Consider the following 22,708-nt stretch of genomic DNA (forward strand, 5'->3'; position numbering starts at 1 on the left):
CTGTAAGAATATTTTAAATGGACTGGAAGTAAATCATTAAAAATAGATCAAATACAAGTACTAATACAAATAATAAATGCTTTCAACACATAAAGCACACAAATTTTTACTTTATTTATTAAAATGATGAAAGCAAATCAACAGATTCAAAGTTAAATGTTTTTATTTTTCAATTTTACAAATGATCACTACTTCTCAAATAACTTTTTTTTTTGCCTAAAAGAATAAATACCAGGTAAAAGAAAACAAAAAATAAATATATACTAAGACATTATTTGCAGGATACTGAGAGATTCTGTTCAGCTGTATTATTTTACAGCAATAAACATAAAATAAGTGACATTAAGGAATAATGAGGCAAGTGAAGAAAATATATAAAACTAGTATTCATGTTTATTGATGATGCTACCTAAATATTTATGTGAAATACATACATAATAATACAACACTTTTTATTTGTGACTTAAAAATAACCTTTCATCTTGTATCGTCTTCTTACAGTTTTCTTGCTAAACCGCAAATGAAAACAAAAACACAGAACCTTCCACATCTAGATTTATTTTCATCATCATTGTCGTTGCTAAATGTAAAACATGATCTATCGTTATGAGGCAAACAAGCTGTTCTGAATGTAAACTGTACATTTTTTGGCAATCACAAGTCACATGAGAATACCACCAACATTTGGCACACTAATATTGTCTGGCTAATTTTAAATGTTTAGCTTATCATTTACCTGTTAGTGTAAAACACTTTATCATAAAAAAATTAAAGACAACTTGAATGTACCAAGCTATATGACTTATTAATACTGTGCAAATCTAGAACCTATAGTGAGGTTGTAATGGATCAGGTGTGTGTGGAGAAAATGGAAGGGTGAGAATACAAGTTCAAATACACTTTGAAACACTTTTTTTATGTGCTAAAAATATCCATATTTCTATACCTATACTAATTTTAATGTTCCCCTCACTCATTTTCATCTGAAGTTTATAATAACACCACACTTTACAGAGCTGTAGTCCTCTCTGAACCTGAACAACACTCAGTGTTTTTATGTTTACGGCTTAACTGCCGGAGGCTCTGTGTCGTTGGTCTTCCTAGAAAGAAACCACACCCTCATCGGCTCCTTCTTTCCTTTCATGGTGATGGGGCCGCGGTACTCCAGATGAAACTGGGGATCTGCGTTCTCCGCAGACTGCAAGCACCTAGAGTACAACGTCAAAAACCACACGCCATGTTTATGGCTGGCTCTTGTTTTACATACACCTTGATCTGTTATATCCAACATAGAATTATTATAATCTGTGTGCAGCTTAAGGGAAAATTCCCCCACAAAGGTAGAGTTAAAACTAGATGAATGTATTAACGAAAAGTTTTTAAAGAAATGTGTGACGTTACATCAAACTAAGTTATTATCAGTTAGACATACACTAGATTTAAATATTTGATTTCAGTTTTTCTGTTTCTGCTACTAAAATTCAAGCTTGTTTTGTAGGACTTTGAAAGATGGCTGGTTTCTACAGATAAATAACAAAGGATTACTAAGACTCACCTGTAAGTATATTCTGAGACATTAATTTTTCCTTTGTCTCCTGTCGTCTCAGTTCGACTTGTAAGGTTGACTGTATTTCCAAAAAGGCAATATCTGGGCATCCTCTGGCCAATCACACCTGTCACCACCTCCCCAGTGTGGATCCCAATTGTGATCTTGAACAAAAACGATAAAAAGTAGTGACATCAAAATATGTTCCTAATAATTTGACCGAAGTGTAAAAACACAACAGGACAATTTCAGCTTCTGGACAAACTGTAGAGTGCTACAAACACAAATACATGTTTTTTCCAAAGTCAAATTTATTTCTTGAAAAACTAAAAAGGGTGTTGTTGTTGTGCCGGTTTGAGCTCCCGGCCTGTTGACCTTTGCCGCATGTCTTCCCCCTCAGTCATAACCAACTTTTCTGTGAATTCACTGTCAGATAAAGGCCACTAGAGCCAAAAAAATATCTTTAAAAAGAAAAAGAAACTGCAGAAAAAATGTCTCAAAACATTAAAAGCATTAAGATAAAGAAGGGTTCAGGTTATATTAGGTTTGCAAACAATTATTATTATTCTCTTGCCTTTTCAGTCTGTTCACACAACTCTTAGCTTTTAAATAAAAAGATGCAACATTTAGTGGGTGGATATAAGATTCACCCTGCCAGGAATTTGTGCTCCATGGACAAAATTAGAAATTATTTCAGTTTTTCTTGAGATAATTGCCTTTGAATCTGCAGGAAGGACAACTTAGACACTAAGATTTATCCTCAGAGCTGTGGGCACTTGTCAGTGCTTGTTTACCATAAAGCATAGATGTGCTGTGAGTGTCTGGGACGAAACAAGCATCTATTTTCGTCGCCAGCATCATGAGACGATTTGAGCGAGCTCCTGCTACATAAACCGGACTCATCTTTTTGCCAGAGCCACATCGTACAGTAAACATGCTTTCATTACCTAGATATTATTTTACAGTGGAAGGTTTCAACAGTCAAAGTTACAATAACAATTGACATCAGTCCATTAAACAAATGTTTTAAGATTCCCACCAACCTGTTATTACAATGAAAAAAAAAATATGTCTGGATGCATAGATATTCAAAAATTAATTCAAAAATTAATGAACAGTAGAAAAACCAGAGCTCCAGAGTGTTTGTATCATCTATGCCAAAGTAACAGATGCATTGCTAAAAAAGCTGCAGAAATAATTAATATGTGAAGGAAAACAGACGGACAATCATTAAATTATGTGCCAAAACAGACAAACTGTTTCACCAACGCAAAACCATTTCACAGAGAAAGAAAACCCACTTACAGTCCAGCCTACTGTTAGTAAAAAAAAAACCAAAGTGCCAATCTATTATATTATATATTTACTATGTTACGTAGTCAGTCGTTAGCACTCTAGATAAAGATGTGTAAAACTTGTCAAATAAATCCATCCTATTTTACAGTTCAGTGTTTCCCTTAGGAACTTGGGCTTTTGGGATTTGAGGGGGGATAATTTTTTTGAAATGCACAGACTGATCGACCTTGATTTTGTTAATTTTAGGCGATCGACAATCAGTCAATATTTACATTAGAAACTGACCTTATCCACCGATCTTTTCTACCACCACAAGGCTCTGAGAGAGGGATATTCTGAACAATAATCTGCTTACTGTTGCTAACTTTCCAACTCATTCGGTACAGAAACAAATGAGTATAGGTCAAAATCAGTAACTCCGTTTTCAATATCGATGATCGGCCAGAAAACTACAATCAATGCAATCATACTTTTTTTTCATAACAGCAATCAGTTTGATTAATGACCATTAACACAAACAAAATCTATTTAACACCTATTGAAGAAGTACTGAACATGTCTTGAATACCTTTGCCATACATATTATGATATTGATTTTTAGAAGGGGTACCAGAACAAAACTTTTCAGTCACAAATGTAACTTAGTTTGAAAAACATTGTCATTAAACTGGAACTGTGTGCATTGATTAAATAGAAAAAAATAATGAACATAGGAATAAAACATCCATTTATTTTATGGCTTTTTACACACTTTTCCCACAGATACTAATAAGTGTAGAGGAGTTTGGCAAATTATCTAAAATTATTTCAAAATACCATTTTAGATAATACCACCTAATGTCACTCAACATTTTTTTTTTGCTCAGTCTTAAAATCGTCTTCCATGTTTCTGCCTCTGAAAGTGTAAAGCATAGTGTATGAATGCTTAGCTGCATATTCCGTGAGATTTCAATATTATTTTTATATTCTATTTTCTTTATCACACCTGTACTGGCTCATCATCCACTTTGACTTGTCCTGCTATCTCCATCATATCAAGGGCAAGGTGGCAGATGGACTTGGCATGGTGCGTGCAAGGCTCTGGCAAACCACTCACTGTCATGTACTTATCACCAACTGTTTCCACCTGTAAAAGACAGATGAGTCCCATTTAAATGTGGCATGATAAGTTAAAGTGCATTTCTTTATTTACGCTTCTTACAGAATTCTCATCTTATATAGGGAACCTCTGTTAAGGTCAGAATTAACCGAAACAGCTCGTGATAAACACTTACATCAGCTACAAGACAATCAGGGCTTCTCTTGAGTCCTGCTAATACCCCATGACCACCAAGCCATTCAGTTTGTCGAGTAAATATTACTTCTTTTGGTGACCCAGAGTAGTGAAGCCGATCCCCTGGAAGTGCCAGGGTGTGTTTGACTTCTCAAAGTGCATTCTTGTCTGAAAGCCTGGAGTGTAAATCTGCTGCACCAGGTCTATAAAATTGTGCAGTCACCCTGTAAAACTCCACTGTGTTTAGGAGTTAGTGGTAGTCATGAAAAAAAAAAAAACAAGATATAAATATACCTGTGCTGAGTTGTATGTGCAAGATTGTATAATTACTATTAATCAAATTGGTACAAATAACTGGAGGACCAGAAGAGAAATTGTCATCTCAAAATAATTCTTGCTTCCTTTTTTTAATCCCGCCTGTTTTTCTTAGTCCGAAATAAGATTACACAAAAGCCTGATAAACTGCGGTGGTAACGTTCTTGTTTCCAACCTTGTATACATAAGGGTTCTTCCGAGAGTCTGTCAAGATGTCGAAGCGCGTGTAAACATCATTGAGCAGGTTAACTATCTTGATGGCTCCCTCAGCTGAGGCGTGCTTGCTGCAGAAAGCGTTGAATCCCACGATGCCACTGAACAGGATGGTGACATTGTCGTAACGCTTCGCCGGGACGGGGCGCTTGTGGCGCAGCTCGTTGGCAACAGATGGTGGCAGAACAGAATAGAGCAGTCTGAAAAGAAGAAGAGGAGCAAAAAGCATTATTCAGAGCAGACACACAGTTATGCGGGGGGGCGAGGAATCAGGGCTTCCAGACTGAAGTTCATTCTTGTATCAGAATCTCTTTTGTTCTCCCACTACCTTTTGGTAGCTTCACCATGCAAGCTGCTCTCAGATAAATAAAAAAAAACAGGGTGGTGTTACTATGGTAACAGTTAGATCATGGCTGCCTTGTTAAAAGCAAAATAACTTTCCTGGTGCAATACACTTGTAGCATCAGGGGATGTGATACATAACAATAACCGGTCAAAATATCTTATGTTTTTCAAATTCATTTGAAAATTGTAGTTTAAATATGTTGAGTTTTTGTCTGATGAAGAGCAAAATCAGCTTCAGTTTGATGTCAAAAACTCTCCTGAATTGTCACACAAAATTCCAGACCATCATACTACCACCACTATATTTGAGTCTAACGCTTTTCTTCTGAGAGGCTTTTAATACTGACAATATTGTTGCTCCTAAAATTACAATATAAAACGAGGCCATCTGATTAGTACTGTAATAAATGAACCCTACAAAGATCTATTGAGATGCATAGTCATAAGAACCTTTAAAGCAGTAAACCTGCAGCTTATTTAAATATTAGGAGAACTTTATTCCGTGGTTAGAGATGCTATAATGTTATGCATAGAATAACATTATAGCTATCCAATGGCAACGAATTGGCACAACAGTCTTAAATACCATCATGCTCCACTGCTGTGATCATATCCAGCTCCTGCCAACTGCTATGACAGGCCAACTTCTAAACCGTTTTAATCCTAACAGGGCCTGAAGATTAGCTTTGGTAAATATCAACCTGCATAATAAAGTCCGACCCCAGGTGCTCCTGTTGCCATGCAGCATTATGACAGCACAACGAGACTGAGACCTGTTTGTTTCTGTATCTCAACTGTTTCTGGTTTGGGGTTTGACCTTAAAAGGGAATCCTTCACACAGCTTCTTTTTTCTTTTTTACATCGCACTACAACATGCACTAATGAACAATCTAACACTTTGTTTTAACAGCCACGTTGCAACAGAATGACTTTGAGACTGACTCACAGCATTGAGAGTCTAATAACTAGGCTGCTGTATGTAATTAATTTCCTAAATGATGCACTACAGAGAAATAGTTTGCATACAGTCCTTGAACTGGGTGCGAATAATAATAAAAAAGCTTTTTGTCAAAGGGCTGCATCACATTTTCCATTTCACAATTTCCAGACTTGTGTTTATAAATATTTCTGACAATTGTCAGCCAATTTTTGAGTTATAGTAACAAAAGTTTGCTTCACTTATAAAAAGAAAAATTCAAAATTATTAACAGAGGCATGTTCTTCTGTGAAATTCATGCCTTTGTTAATTAACTTACTGTTATCTGAAGCGGTTTTCCCCCTCTTTTTCTATCATGACATATTTTGGTTTGTAGGAACTGCTACAACATGTGCCCAACTGTAGGAAAATGTTCAAGCATACCTCTGAAGTAGTGTTTAAACTGGGGTGCTTCAAATTTCTTAAAATGTTTTAAAAAAGTATTATAAGTGTGATCATTTTTAGAGGAGAAATTGCACCTACAAAATCTCTTGCTTCTGTTTAACCCATTTTCTACTGAGTAGCATTTCTGATTTTATTCTTATTTATTTTGTAACATGAAAAAGGACAGAACAGAAAAAAGAAGAAAACTGAGAGCCATTATGTGTTAAATATGTAACTGTTAGTAGTATTGGTGAAAAACATTATTTTGATCTAATGTACTGACATTCAGATTAATTTGTGTGCCATTCAGATTAGGTGGATACAATAGCTCCACTATTAAAAGACTCAACTGCAATTTACTGTGCCATTGACATTTATTGGTCCCTCTGTTAATGCGTTAAAAGCCTTAAGAAAAAATTTATTTCAAACCTAAGCAGTATAATCTCACACTTATTTCTGTGCTTTTATTCAGCGAGAAAAAAACTAAGTCCCAAGAGAACAAATAAAAAAACAATTCTACTTCAGTGTAAAAATCATGATATGTTTGTTATTGTAGTTATGATAAAATTAAAATGACAGCAAAAAACTGGTTTTGAACAAAACAAATACCTTGGAAAATTTTCTATTTTAAGATCCTTTTAATTTGCTTAATTTTTTTATTGTCTGCCTGCTATGAACAGCTATACTTGCAGGCAAAATGTGTACTACTGTAGCAGGGGGCTTCCTAAATAAAGGTACAAGGGCTTCAAATAGACACAACTGCTCAGATAAGACTGAGACAAATAATCTCAAGGTTGACCAAATCTCTGTGACAACCACTGATATCTTTTGTACACATATGTACCTGGGAAAGGAATAATAGTGGAGGGTGCTGGTTGTGAGGTTAAAGCTAACTCATTTTAATGTAAAAAAAAAAAAAGGGATACCTGTCCGTCTTCTTCTTCTCATCCTCCAGGGCCCGCAGTGTGTGCTGGAGGCGATCCGTCAAAATTTCCAGCTCCTGTGTTAGCTTGTACTCCTCACGAAACTGTTCCCCCAGCAGCACCAGGTCACGCGTGGCATCATGTAGTGGGATGTCACTCAGGTAGAGCCCCCTCCTCGTCAGATCGTCCAGGTTCATAACACTAACCACAGAAACATGCAGCAAATCAAGACAGAAAGGAGAAAATACTTAAACACTACTTTAATTTTATAGCTATTTTTATATATAAACTGATAAATGCACTTCTCTGGTTAAACAGACTCTTCTCTGAGAGGGTATAAAATAAATAGATCATGGAGCAGTGATGTCATCATTCTGGCAGAGCCGTCTGCCTCCTAATAAATGATCTTGTTCAGTGAGGTCAGACACAGCTCGACATGATAAGATGAATAGAAACTGTTCATGCTTTTAGCTCCTGTGAGTTAGTTTTGTCTGGTCGGGCACCTTTTAGCAAAACCATTTGAAAGCCTGTTTAGACAAATCGGACAAGGTCCACAGAACACCACTTTCCTGCAACAATTATGTCAGCAAATTCCCCAAAATGGTCATGGAGACCACAATGAATTATCCCAAGTATCTACCTACCGTACTTATCATCTTCTTCTCTACTTTTTCTCTCTTACCATTTAACTACATTTGTGTTTATAAGAGGCTGGAGAGAAATTTTTTTTATAAATTTAAAATCAAATACCTGCACTGCAACAGAAATTTATATCAATATATTTGGTGCAGACATTTTGATGTTCTTTATAGTGCTTATAACTTTTTTGCTCATGTGCAAACATTATGTGCTGCGCAAATCCAACATTGCACAGCACCTGAAACACACAATCCCTGTCATGAAACACTGTAGTGGCAGCATCATGCTGTGGTGATCCTTTTCTCTATCAGGGTCAGGGAAGCTGATTGGAGTTGATGGGAAGATATGTGGATCTAGATATAGATTCTGGAAGAAAATCCATTAAAGACTATAAAGGACTTCAGAATGGGGCAAAGGTTCACCATTCAGTGGGAAAACTACCATAAACATGCAGTCGAAACTACAACTGCATGGTCAAAACATAACCATGGTTACATCAAATACATTTCCGCTTTATGTTATAGTCCATCACAGACAATCCAAATCCAATACATTAAAGCTTTTGGTCATAATGCCACAAACTGTACAGAAGTTTAAATGGAAGAGATTGTAACTTTTTATTCTTCATCACATATATTCTAATCTCATTTTTGCATTTTTGTGAAGCCTTCATGCTTGGCTCTGTCAGAACAAATCGACTCCCTTCAGTGAATCTGGGTTATATAATGAACTGTTTTAACAGAACAGTCTCTTCTCACCAACAGTCTGCTTCAGCAACAGCACATTTCTTCAACTCCATGCAGTTCACTCACCTGTTCTCAGAAAATTTGCTTCCTGACTGTTAAACTTGGAGGCTAATAAGGGTTAAATTGCATTAACACAATTAAGATTGAAGTATTTCAGCAAATATCTCGTGGAAGCAGTGGACTGGGTGTTTTCTTGTTTTCATGTTTGTGGAAACAGCAACATTTTTGAGCTACAGATGATTTTCTTCAAACATTTGTTATATCACCTGCATGGCTTAGACGTATCCTTGTGAAATATGACAAGATAATGCATACTGCAAAAAAAGGATTTAAGAAACTAAATCACCAGCTAAAGTCCAAATATATACCCTTTAAACTTTGTTGTAGAATCAAGCAATTACTCTCTAGTTAAAGGTGAAGCAGCCAGGATATTAATGGCTGACGTCCCTCCCTCTGTGGGATTCAGTCCACCCACTTCTAACCTTGCTGTGAAACAATCTGGCAACATGAACCTTTTACATTCAAAGCAAGCAGAGCCATAACTTTCCTCTACTCAATAATCTACTTCCTTTAAGTTAAACCTTTAGTTCAGATTAGTCTGTTTTCACCTGATACCGAGCCGTTTATTAGCTTTTTCAAAGCTTGCAATTGAGATGTAACTTTAAGTTTGGACTGTGTATTTTGGTCTGCATTCTGCGACACTGTCGTTTTTTCTAGATTTTATTTTAGTCCCTAAGTAAAAATCAAACAAACATATACAGTATTTACGTCAGGAATCTTCTATCTATTCATTTTGAATTTAAGTCCAATCTTCTGCTTAATCTAAGCTTATGGTTTTTGATGAACAATGATTACCTATGAGAGCATTTGTGACTAAAGGCTTGGATGCAGCTGGTCGTAGAAAACTGTTCAAAGAATCTCTGTACGCTCTGTTCTTGAGCTAATCTGAAGGCCACATGAGGTTTGGAGATCTACAGTTACTGACTCTGCAGAAAGCAACCTCAAGGCACTATACTGCTGACTCCGCACTGTGGTTTTCCATGACCTCCCACTTTGAATTGCAGTCGCTCCAATTAATTTCCACTTTGATATAATACCACTAATACCGGTGTGTTGAATACTTAGTAGTGAGAAAGTTTCAGTTGGCATCCCATATTGTTACCACAATGGAAATCACTGATCTCTCCTAAGAGTGACCAGTTATTTTACACGTTTGCAGAAGCAGTCTGCACCCCTCAGTGCTGGATTTTACACACTTGTGGACATGAAAGTGTTCTGAACACATGAATTAAATTGTTTGGAGGGATGAACAAATACATTTGGAAAGAAAGTGTCAGACATTTGGTCAGACAGCTATCCTCCTTCAGCGTAACAAAAACAATAAGAAAATATATAACATGTTCAACTTTTTCTAGGAGAAATTACGGACTTTTGTTGTACCTTTGTGTAGAGGATGCAAGTCAATAATTTGCTATGCTTTAGTTGTTGCAGATGTATTTATTGTTTTGTTGTTTCTTGGTAGTTGAGATCGCACCTGCAGGCTCTGCTACAGGCAGGTAATAAGGAAAAGGTATGGTAAAGTGGGAGAGGGACAATGTGGGCCAGGACAAGGTCTTAGAATATTATCTTGTGAGCTATGAACCAAAATATAAAGCATGATCAAAAGGAGGAGTGAAAATGAAAAGGGTTCAAAAACTACCCTGTTAATCTTCATTTCAGATATCCAGCAAATAATCTGTGACCAGTAAGGCTGTATTTCCAATCAAAAATGGCAACCCAGAATTATATTCACTGTTTTACTCTCCTAAGATAACCAGTTATGTGACGAACACCAGCAGACCAGGAAATCAAGGTAATGATGTGTTTACAAAAAAAGTAGATCAATGAATAAATTACTTTCAAACAGCAATTATTTTCATTAGTTCGTCTGTCCCTGCTGTTAATTGAAACCTATCTGAGACATGAGGTACATTAGGTCATAATTCACCTGAAAGAGGTGTGTGAAGCAGAGCTGTGGCTTGAGTGCACATATCAGCTGTAGCTTGTGTGAAAACAGTGAGCGCAGTAGGTTTACCTGGGCGAGCAAAGGAAAAGGATGTTCTCTGCCTCTGGCAAATAAATCATCTGCCCTTTCAATCTCAGACAGCTGATCTCCACCCCTGTCAGCTCATCCTCATTCTCCACAGTCTCCACATTAAGCAGGCCCTCCTGTCAGGAATACATCACACTTATGAATATTTCATTACACTGTATGTTCTTTTCTAAATCTCCTTCAAATCTGGCAGCCTTTGTTTGAATTTTAGATTTTAATGCATACAAAATATGATGAACTCCTCCGTCACAACGCTGGTGTTTTATTTATTCATTTATTTTAAAGGACTATAATCTACATACAGTGAGTCTAACTGGAAGCCTAAACAGTTCTCTTTATCTTGATAAAAAGTCTTACAAAAACATTTTCTTAATCTCTGAATCACTTTCCTCTATACTGCTTAAGTTTTTCATTTAATTTTTTTGTCAGAGTATGCAATATTCACATAAAATAAACATTTTCCTCCTATCATGAAGTGCATTTTAATATTTCCAGGTATTCACATAGATGTCGCCTGCATTAACGGCATCAATGAAACCCACTGCTACTGCTAAACCCCATGCTGCTGCTAAAAATATCAGTGACCTTATTAATATTTAAGACGACCCATTATGCACAGTTCAGCATCTTTATTTTTGAAACTATAACTCTACTATGCCACATGTGCATAATTTATAGATAAAAACAAATATTTTTCTGGACTACTGGTGTTTTTTGAGATCCAGCATTTGATCCATCAACAGCAACAAGCTGTTATAACTCCAGTCCTTTTAAGGAAAAACTCTGTTGAACAGCTACATTCTCCTGATAAGGAGGACTGAAGAGGTTCTTGTTTATCTCTCAAGTAAAAAAAAAAGTTAAACTTGAAAGAGATTTTCCATCTCATTTCACAAATGTTCTATTATTTCATCATCTCAGCAATGTTCCACTGACAAACAATTTGTTTTGAAGTATGAAGAGCATGTTATGCAATATAACAATAGTAGGTCACAAGTTCAGTGAGTCCGTGGCTCCCCTGCTAAAGCTTTGCAAAAGGCCTTAAAATAAATTCATATGTTATTTCAGCAACATAGTCACACTGTCAAAAATTTAGTAAGAAATATTTTTCTTTTGACTACATTCAAAAAAATGCCACAAAATAACTAGTGCAAATATTACAGTTACTTCTAACTGTTGAAATAAAATAATCATTACTGAAGTGTTTTTAACAAATACTTTGCCTTTTTGAAATTGTCCAGGAGCTCTAAATTAGTAATCCAGTACTTCTTGCTGTGACATGGCATAGAGGGCCATTTCTTTTAGCCACTCTTCAAAACAAGAAACACACAAGTGGTACTTTGGTGGACCATATGTTTCAAGAGGTACATTTTGGTCTTTGTCAAGCAAGACGTGTTGATTTTATACGTCATGAAACAGCAACAATCTACAGTCAGAGAGAATAATTAAAACATTTAAAACAACCACAACTGCGGCTGAATGAATACCAAAGTTTTTACTCACAGTGAGAAACTATACAAACTCTGAAGCTCAGTGTTAGAAAACTGCAGCGGAAACTTCACACAGCAGTTTGAAGGTTTATTTATTTATAGGCTTTTAATGCATAATTGCAAGGAGTGTCAATAAATGTAAAGTGTGTTGTAATTACAGTTTATACGGGAGAGGATTAGGGCCACAGAAAAGAAAGTCAGAATTCTGAGATTAAAGTCAGAAAGTCAGAATTCTGACTTTAAACTCAGAATTCTGACTTTCTGACTTTAAACTCAGAATTCTGACTTTCTGACTTTAAACTCAGAATTCTGACTTTAATCTCAAAATCCTGAGTTTAAAGTCAGAATTCTGAGATTAAACTCAGAATTCTGACTTTCTGACTTTAAACTCAGAATTCTGACTTTAATCTCAAAATCCTGAGTTTAAAGTCAGAATTCTGAGATTAAACTCAGAATTCTGACTTTCTGACTTTAAACTCAGAATTCTGACTTTAATCTCAAAATCCTGAGTTTAAAGTCAGAATTCTGAGATTAAACTCAGAATTCTGACTTTCTGACTTTAAACTCAGAATTCTGACTTTAATCTCAAAATCCCGGGTTTAAAGTCAGAATTCTGAGATTAAAGTCAGAATTCTGAGATTAAAGTCAAAATTCTCACTTTAATCTCAGAATTCTTTTTTTTTTTTTCGGTGGCCCTAATCCTCTTCCGTACAGTTTCACTTACATTATCTGAAATCATTTCTGCTGTTGTAATAGTAATGATTCACAGAAGCTGATTGCGGGCATGCTCACTATAAATATGTTTTATGTGGTTGTCTCAAGATAACAAGAAAAATGTGTTATCATGAGAAAACAAGAGTCATTATCTCTTGATAACGGTATATTTGCTTGGGGGAGAAATGACACATTTATGAGCTCACAGGAAAATACTTCAATGAGCAGAGCTTCATTTCTTCCATTCAGTTTAACAACTGGCTGTCTCCATGTTTGAAACTAGTTAACCGTTTCTACCTACAGTGATTTCTCTGGCGGTACATTTAAGTACAACTAGTGAATTAACTAATCCTATACTAAATAATCACTTAATTTTTATGAGAAAACTTAACTGCAGCATTTTTGATAGCTATAATAAAAGACAAAAGCTAAGATAAAAATAACTATACCAAGTACAACTGTTTTTGGCTTACTAAGCCTAATAATTGTTTTAGGTAAACACAATCAAAATATTGAAATGTTTACAAATCAAAAAGGAAAGGAAGATTGATGAGGATTTAATGTGCTTAACTTCAGGACCCAAATAGTTAAAAAAAAAATTGAGTCTGATGTGTTTAGTGGGTTGATCATATCAGGCTTCACAGGAAAAGAGCTTCATAAACTTGTACAGAATCTGACAGGGAGTCACAGTAGCAGAGCAACTATTTCTGGACTTTTACAGATCCAGTAATGAGCTTGGTCTTTTTGAATCATCAGATGAAACAAAAGTGTGCATAACTTCATTTAATTAGCAGCTGAAAGATATGCCTGGCTATTTGTAGATTGGCATAAAGTAAAAAAAAAAAAAACTAGTCTGGTTATATTGATAAATTGAGCATCAGCGTTAAAGAGAAAATTAATTTATCTATTTATTAGTTGGAGTCAAGAGGTTTAATTTCCATTTAAAACTGAATTTGACGCGAAGAAAAATCCTTCCAAAAAGAAGGCATTATTTGATCTTTAAATGTATTTAACACATCATCAAGGCACCTTTTTCCTTTCTGCAGTTTTCCTTTTTCTATACAATTACAATGCAGTTGCTAATAATCCTGGCAGGATGCTATCCTTCAGAGGAGACATAATAGACTCATTTTAGTATGTAAAACTTTGATCTAAATTTATCAGAAATAACAAAGACATGTTTTGATCATTAGCACATTTTCATGATTTCTCTAGAAAACTATCCATATTCAGTGCCTAGCAAAAGTATTTAACTTTGCACATTTTGTCATGTTACAACTACAGACATCTATGTTATTGAAATATTTATAATACAATTCATCACACACTAGCAGATAACAAGATGAAGAAAAAATATCATTTGTTTTCAACAACTAGAAAATGTTTAAAAAAAATTATTATTATTTTTTATAAAAAATAAACATCTGAAAAGTGTGGCATGTATCTTTATTAAGCTGGAAGTGACCTTCTCCCCCAGTCATTAGTTTTATGCAGCTTTGTACAGGATTTCTTCAAGGATTGCCCTATATTTAGCTCAAAACATCTTCCAGTCAACTTTTACCAGTATCCCTGTTCCCAAAGAAGAACAAAATCCCCACAACATGATGCTGTCACCACCATTCTAAACTATAGAGATGGAGTGTTCAGGGTTATGTGCAGTTATGCTTCTCATTCACATGTAGAATTTTGCAGGCATCTGATTGCACTAAATTTTATCTATAGGGCTGAACAAAACTCTTGAGATTTTTATTTGCATAAGTAATTGCAAATTGCTCTGCTCATCTACCACATAAACTCCTCATAAAATATATAATTTGGTTGCAATTTGTAATGACAAAATGTGAAAAAGTTGAATACTTTTGCAATGCACTTTATAAGCAAAATATAGACATGTTTCAGAACAAAAAGCAGGACTTAAATAAAGCCCTATCTGCTACCTTGCTTCGCAGAACAAACACGGTGTTGATGTGGGAAAGGATGCCATGAAAGCTGAAGTCAATGTGCGGACGAACCAAAGAAAAAACAGAAGGCAGGATGCAGGCACCAGGCTGGAGCTGAGGAACAAAACAACATTTTCAATTTAGAGTTAGTTGCACTTCACACAAAGAGAAATGAAACTGTTATTGTGCCAACATATCAAAAGAAAACAACAACCAAGTGCTGACTTAATATCAAATTCCACATTTTGCAAGGGCATTTGCCATGTGGCTGGATGTGAATGCGGGGGCTGCACAGTGGCGCAGTTGGTAGCACTGTTGCCTTGCAGCAAGAAGGTCCTGGGTTCGATTCCCGGCCGGGGTCTTTCTGCATGGAGTTTGCATGTTCTCCCTGTGCATGCGTGGGTTCTCTCCGGGTACTCCGGCTTCCTCCCACAGTCCAAAAACATGACTGTTAGGTTAATTGGTCTATCTAAATTCTCCCTAGGTGTGTGTTTGTGTGTGAATGGTTGTTTGTCCTGTATGTCTTTGTGTTGCCCTGCGACAGACTGGCGACCTGTCCAGGGCGTACCCCGCCTCCCGCCTGGAACGTAGCTGGAGACAGGCACCAGCAACCCTCCCGACCCCATTAGGGACAAGGGTGCACGGAAAATGGATGGATGGATGGATGGATGGATGTGAATGCACACCTGCGGCAGGACCCTGTATATGGCATTCCCACACTGTGTGAGCATCAGGTCTTTATCAAACATGAGGTGAAATGGAAAGGCCTTGCAGAACGTGTACGGGCTGATCCGAGTCTCCTGTGTGCCGTTCTCCTCAAAACCGTCGAGATCTTCATAGAACGCCTCCTCCTCAGAGTCCTTCTCCTCAATCAGAAACTTGATGTGGTCACACTCCTCACTCTTTGGTTGGATCACCTGCAAAAAGAGCATCCATCACTTAAAGAAGGATCTACAACACCACTTTAATTCTTGTGGCCTCTTCAACCTTATTGAAGGTTATATATAGGTTATAAGGTTATATATAGATTACACATGTTCTTGGTTAGAGAAAAATTATTTTGTATTAATAATTAATAGTATTAATAATTTTGGCCTTAACTGTAAGAGATAAAGATAGGTGTTGCTACACAACTAAACTGATCAAATAAAAAAAAAGATTGAAAGAATGTAAAATTAAATATGGGAGTTCAGGGTGCATAAGAAGTAAATAAAGTATACCAGTAATACAATTAAAAACTAACATGCATCCTAACCATGCACATTGCTCCTTTACAAAAACTAAATGAGGAATCATTAATTTCATGTCTTCCATATTGAATCAGGAGGGCAATAAATGGCATTTCTGTGGGTTTATGAGGATAAGGCGTACTGACGTCGAGCTGCAGTCTCTGCACCCTGTTTCCACAGCAACGGTGGCTAATATTTTCAGAAAATTGGGTGTCACATTTGGAGCGTCTGCCATTTTCTGTTCTTTCACAGCACACACAACGATTGAAAAAATATTATCTTGTCTACCCAACATGATTAGGTCTGGGAGAAAATGTCACTGTTGTAATAAGGAGAAACATACATGCAAGCTCACTGGATGTCTGAGAAGGAAAAAAGAAAACGACAAGCTTCTGTGACTGGATGAATGGGAACTGTCGGGTGAACATTAAAATACGATTAAAAATACCAATACCACCTAGTTGAGACATTAGGGGTGACAGGTGCTTATTCTTCTTAGTCAATATCCAATTAGCCAGTCTAAATCTATTTTATGTGCAGTAAAAGTTAGACAAAGTTAAACTAAACAGAGGAACAGAAAAAAACCCCTGAAAGGGCAGCCAGTCTCTTGCCTGTGACTCTATAACTTAGATCTAAAAATATCCTCTGACTCACTGGCATTAGCCAAAAACTGAGCTGCATTTATCACAGTGTTTCCGTTTGAGTATTTCAGGGGGGATCTTCTGTTTAATCCCTACATCAGATCCTCTTCAATTATATCCAGAGTCATAAATTGTCACATTCTTATACAAAGCACCACAGATACTTCAAAGCCTTATTGAACACTGTAGCCATAAATCAGAAGGGGGCTTTAAGTCAGCATCATTTATCATCATGATCAGCAGCAGCAGAAGCAAACTGGACCATTAGCGTGGTGCAGGGATAAGTGGGCTAGTAGGGCTAAGCCCTCCCTGACATTTACGATAAAGTTGTTAAAATAAGTTGTAAAAACAACTTAAAATTAAATACCTAAAAATAAATACATTTTAGAAATAATGTATCACATTTTGTTAAATTTTCAACAAACCTGGTGTCAAATTGCCTGGGGAAAATCCCGGGGTCTTTCCGAAGGGCTAACTTCTGACAGCCCCATTCAGTGTTACTGTCTGTCACGGCTCAGAATGATTGACAGGCGTCTAGCCACGCCCCCTCGGTTTGTTCTTTCACAGCACACACAACGGTTGTGTGTGTATATATATATATATATATACTGCTCAAAAAAATAAAGGGAACACTTTAAGTGTTAAACACCTGTTTAAGTGTTCCCTTTATTTTTTTGAGCAGTATATATATATATATATATATATATATATATATATATATATATATATATATATACTATCCCACCCTTCAAATATCACCACCAGCCGCCACTGGCGTGGTGTCTTTCACCAGCGAGGGAAAATAACGATGCTGACCTTCATCTCTATCTCTGTGCCATGGATTTGTTGAGCGACTGTTTTAATGATGCCAATCACAATATCCTGCAATCCTTCTCTCTCTGAGTAGTAGTGAAGGATCAGGTTGTTTCCCTTCTCTGCGTCAGTGCAGCGAAATGACGGAGCCCTCATGCCGGGGTAAATGGTGCCCAGGTGGTCGTGTAGGGCATCCAGGTTCTGCAAATTCAGATGAAAAGTTTAACATTTCCATAAATAATCACAGTAAACTAGAGGGAAGTAATGGTTTATGGGATTTTTTTTCTGTTTACAATTCCTTATGGAATATCTGTGTGAGTTCTCAGTCCTCTCTTTGGCTCTGTTCTCTTCAGCTCACCACATAGCTATTGTAGTGCAGATGGCCGTGAAATATATAGCTTTTGTGGAAAGAGGATTTTTACTTTGAACAAAGACAATATTCAGATTCAGTCTTATCATAATTTGTGATTTTTTTGTCACAATAAGAGAATTAATTTTCACATTTTAATAAGCAGGAAAACCTGGGTAAACAATTATGACACAGGTTTTATCTTAAATGCTGCAAACACAAAATGTTGTATTTAAACAGGAGAATTTCTAAAAGTATCCAAGTATTTTACCATCACCATGTGGCTGTGTATTCGATTTTAGCTCTGTGACTACTTCACCTCACAAAATAAGAGACCAAGCCACATAAAATATATAACAACATTAAGGGACGTGCTACACTCCCTCCACCAGGCTGCGACAGGAAATTGTAATCAACAGGAGGTTTTGATAGTATAAACTTTGTTTATTATTTACGACTGAACCGCAGAGGACATCCTGCATAGTGGAGCGGAAAAGGAGCTGTTCTTTAGAATAAAACACCCTTACATCAAAAATGATGATCTTGCATTGCTCTGAATTTTCTAGTTGTTTCTTTCATTAATTCAACCATTTGTGATGTAATCTCCAGCAAAACGCATATATTCACCTGTTCTGAATTATTTGTCAGGTTACTGCTGACATGAAACAAAGACTTTATTACATAGAAACTGTTTCCCCTTCATTGCTGTGCAGCTGCGGCATTTCTGCCTCACAGTAACTGCTGTGCAGTTAGTGGCTCACAGCATGAAGCAGCTCCCAGTGAGCGAGATGTTTGCACAGGTAGTTGTTTTGTGGTTGCACAATACAGAAAATAAAGTAAAAAAACCCCAAAAGGAACATCTTAAATCTTTAGATGCAAATTTAAAAGGTCTTTTAAGTGATTTCATTAAAAAAATTAACATAATTATTTTTCCCTTGTTGTAAAATGCAAAAAAAATGTCTGGGCTGGATTTTTTTTCCAGCAAAAATGCCAATGAATTTGGAAGGATCTGTACGGCACCTTAATTTCCCCCTATTCAGCACTGCTGAAAATTTTAACTAAAAACCAAAACTTAGTATCAACTGCAGAGTTTTTTGTTTAATTATTTCTGGTTGCAAGGAAGACTAGTCTTTTATGTGAAGAGCAACATTGCACTATAAAGGTGGAGGTTATGATGTAGGAATCGCTCCAAGAGATACTGAGCTGCTTTACAGTCCAAAGCTTCTGGGTAAATTCTCAGGTCAGGCCTGTCTAAGTAGCATTTACAGGTGCGATTGTGTCGTTTCTTGAGGTTATAAAGTTATAAAGCCTTACACTACCTTTACTCTGATGATAAAGCATCACCAAACCACAGAGAATGCTTTTCACACTAAGACCGTGTTATTTTAAGTATATAGATTTCACAATTTTTGTTGCAAGTCAAAAACGTAAAAGGTTTTGCATTGTCTCTCTACTGCAAGAGCCTACCTGCAGGAACTCTCGAACATTCGAGCCCAGCACACGCAATATGGTGTCATAGCCTGACTCCTGGCAAAATTCAAAAAACATCTTTCCAAACATCTGCAAAATTTCTCCTGCATCGACCTCTGAAAAAAAAGATGAAAACATACTCATGTGATTCAGTCTGCACGTTATGAATTATTTCCTTGTCTTTTTTTCATTCCCCTTTCAGTCACTTTCCAGCAATTAAAAAATGTGCAGTCACTTACTCAGAACTTTACTTGCAGCTGCAACAAGATCGTACGTTTTAGCATCCTCGTATATGATTCGAACAAGAAACTGACCCTCAATGTCAAGCTGAGCTTCCCTCCTGCAAACACAGAAACACCGTCACAGGAAAACATCTCAACAAGCAGCTTTGACTTTATTTTACTTTTAATAGAATGTCGAAATAGCAAAATATTTGTCTTCTATTGGAAAAGCTGGTCTGTAAGGTCTTAACTAACATTATAGTGTAATTAAAATGTTTTTTCTAATTTGCCTTGAAAATCAGTGGTAGTGTTTAGCTACAACAAGGGAAGCTAAATGATTTACAGGCCTGACGAGCAACCGCAGTGTTATCAGAATGTGCTGCAGCTGCAAAAACATACCAGACCTTGAAATGTTTTGCAAAGAAAACAAGAATTCAGTCTTGCTTTGGTCAGCTTGTGATAACATTGAAAGAAAAAGAGCAAAATCTTATAAGCTGCGCTTTAGCTAAAAGTGAGTCCCATCTGCAGACATCGCACACAATCCGTGCACATTAATTCTTTTGTACTGGCTGACTACTTTAAAAACATTTACACAAGGCAGCTGCTGCTCTCGTTTCCCTTATCTTCTATTTTTAGGATGGGTCAAGTTGAGTTCAGTCAGATGAAAAAAAACAAACCTAGTCTGAGCCAAATTTTTCAACACGCTGAGAAATGTTACTGTTATAATTAGTTGTTACAATAATCACGCAGGAATTACCTTCTTTACATGCAACACAACATATCAGGTTTGCAACATGCAGTTCCAATTGACTTACATGGAAACATTTTGAGGGCAGTAGTTAAGAGGTTAAATTGTTCAACAGCTTGCATTCCAAATTATGATAATTATATTTATATTTGATGTCAAAACAGAAAGGTTTTTCCTAGCTAATTAAGTAATCATGATTACTTAATTAGCATCTTAACACCAGCAGTACAATATTCTCAGCTGCTACCCATATATGTTCAGTTTCTCCTGTTTTATCAGGATATCCACCCTAACAATTGATGCAGTCAAGCAACACTTAAGTCAGCATAGCATCACATACATCTCTCAGTCATTTTTTTTTTCTAAGTTGGATTTTACCCCATAATCTGATCCAAATAACAGTTTTATGATCAAAAATCTTTTAAATAATTTTAAATGACAAATGAAATGCCAAATAAAAAGAATTTGAAAATATTATTTCTAATGTTATATGCATTGAAAGGCAGGGCAATTTTAAATAAACAAACAAAAAAAAACAATGTATCCTGATCTAAAACTGTTGTCTTTTCAAATAACAAATGTATAGATCAGTATCAGAGTAAAATCGATTCCTTTAGCTATTCTACTCCACCACTGGACGAATATTGTTCTTAGGTAAGAAGAAATGATTTTCCTTAGTGATTTGAGACTTAGTGTATTACTTAGTGTATTAGGAAGTGTATTACTAGAGGACTATATTTAATTGACAGAATTTACAGAAAATCATTAGACCAGTTAACCTATCATTAATATTTTTAGACTGTGAGAGGAAGCTGGAATACCAGGAGCCAACCTACGCATGCATGGGGAGAACATGCAAAGTCCATGCAGAAAGACACAAGGCAGTGATTTTAGCAGTGCTAAAATTGTCTCCAACCTTCTTGTATGATCAACTAACAGCAAATCAGAAAGATCCAAAAATTAAGGTTTAATAACTGATGTAATATTAAGAAAATATTTTTTTTAATTTCACTTAAATGATGGAATTAAGTGACTAAACTGTTTAAATCAGTGCTAAAATAAAATTGTAACTTAATTAGTTAGTTTATTAATTCCTTTTTTTTAAAAGACCAGAAAAAAAATTTATAAAACCAAAAGTCTTTGGTCTTACTGTGTAAAAGGAGCCCTGAAAGATTAAAGTACATTGCTGGTCTGTGGAAATGTAATTGGCTTCTATTGTATGTGTCTGAAAGCCTTTTTCTTATATATTTCCTTTCTTTTTGTCTTCTTGTTGTGTGTTGGTTTAACTGATCAGTCATTTGTTTCTGACCTAAATGTTCAGGTCATATGTTTACTCATATACAAATATACGTATGTGTAACGGGATTCATAGAAACTTGAACTATATAAGTGTGCCTGGTACTACTGTTATTAAGAACATAATGGATGTATGGGTGATTCATATGAAACTTCAAATAAAAATAATATTAAAAAGAGAATTCTCTTGTCAATTAAGTGGTCGTTATTTAACTAAAAAAGTAGAGCATTTATCAAAGGACATGTACTGAAAATTTCTAGAAATGTTTAAAAAAGAATAAAGATTATCTCTTATAGATTCCATTTTAAAATGCCGTTACTTTATATTTCTGAACCAACACAGAACAGATCATTTCTATCATTTGAAATCTATTTTAATTTTCTCTCTAATAAGCCATTTGAAAGACTTACTGTTGTTACAGCGTTAACTAACAAGCAAATATGAATTCACTCTGTACTAATTCAGTGCTTTTGAGCCTGCTATACACGGAAAAATCATCTGAACGCAGCACACATACAACTCACTTGATGTCTTCCCATACTTCTGGGCCGTAATTCCGTAAAACCAGAAGCTCCAGGGCGTGATTCACAAACCCGTACTAGAAACGAAGGGAAAATAGGATCAACGTCAATATTATCCCATGTAATAAGTTTCCAACAGCTAGATATGTCTACATATAGCTTATGCACGCAGGATATCTGCTGGTAAAATATTTGCAGATTGTATCCACCTGTTTAGGATAGCACTACAATGTTATTCAGTTATTGTAGCTTGTAACCGCTGCTCTCCCAACAGGAAATGTCAAACGCTAATAGGTTGGACTACGAGGCGAAAACCTAATTTTCCTCAGCATTTAGGTAGAAGAGAGAAGTCAAAGTGTACGTACCATGGTGAGCGCTGCTTTTCCTCCTCTTTATTTTTCAATAAAAACCGCTGAATTAAGCAAAACCTTCATGGTTTGGTCCAGATGCTGAGAGCCTCTGAGTCCATCCCAACTATTTTTGCCAGCACTTAACGGACAGCAGATTTGTCCAATAGCATATCCGGAATA

At 36.0% G+C, this 22,708-nt stretch overlaps 1 protein-coding gene across 1 annotated transcript; it reads right to left on the reverse strand.

The window, feature by feature from the left end:
- Positions 1–373: 373 nt before the first annotated feature.
- On the reverse strand, positions 374–22,687 carry gucy1b1 (guanylate cyclase 1 soluble subunit beta 1). Its single transcript, XM_028018326.1, has 13 exons — positions 22,544–22,687; positions 22,182–22,255; positions 19,631–19,731; positions 19,389–19,507; positions 17,576–17,773; positions 15,576–15,806; positions 14,887–15,003; positions 10,731–10,864; positions 7,275–7,472; positions 4,606–4,843; positions 3,828–3,968; positions 1,556–1,710; positions 374–1,208 (listed from the first exon to the last, which is right to left on the reverse strand). Exons 1-13 carry the CDS (start codon positions 22,544–22,546, stop codon positions 1,061–1,063), a joined length of 1,857 nt encoding a protein of 618 aa, XP_027874127.1. The 5' UTR covers positions 22,547–22,687; the 3' UTR covers positions 374–1,060.
- Between the last annotated feature and the right edge of the window lie 21 nt (positions 22,688–22,708).

Source organism: Xiphophorus couchianus, chromosome 5, assembly GCF_001444195.1.
Source record: "Xiphophorus couchianus chromosome 5, X_couchianus-1.0, whole genome shotgun sequence".
NCBI classification, from domain to species: Eukaryota; Metazoa; Chordata; class Actinopteri; order Cyprinodontiformes; family Poeciliidae; genus Xiphophorus; species Xiphophorus couchianus.

Excerpts from the sequence above, each read along its gene's own strand:
- gucy1b1 (XM_028018326.1), bottom strand. Across the intron at positions 10,865-14,886 it reads TGTTTGTTCTGCGAAGCAAG|GAGGGCCTGCTTAATGTGGA; the intron begins GTAGCAGATAGG and ends TATTCCTGACAG. Across the intron at positions 4,844-7,274 it reads GAGAAGAAGAAGACGGACAG|ACTGCTCTATTCTGTTCTGC; the intron begins GTATCCCTTTTT and ends TCTTCTTTTCAG.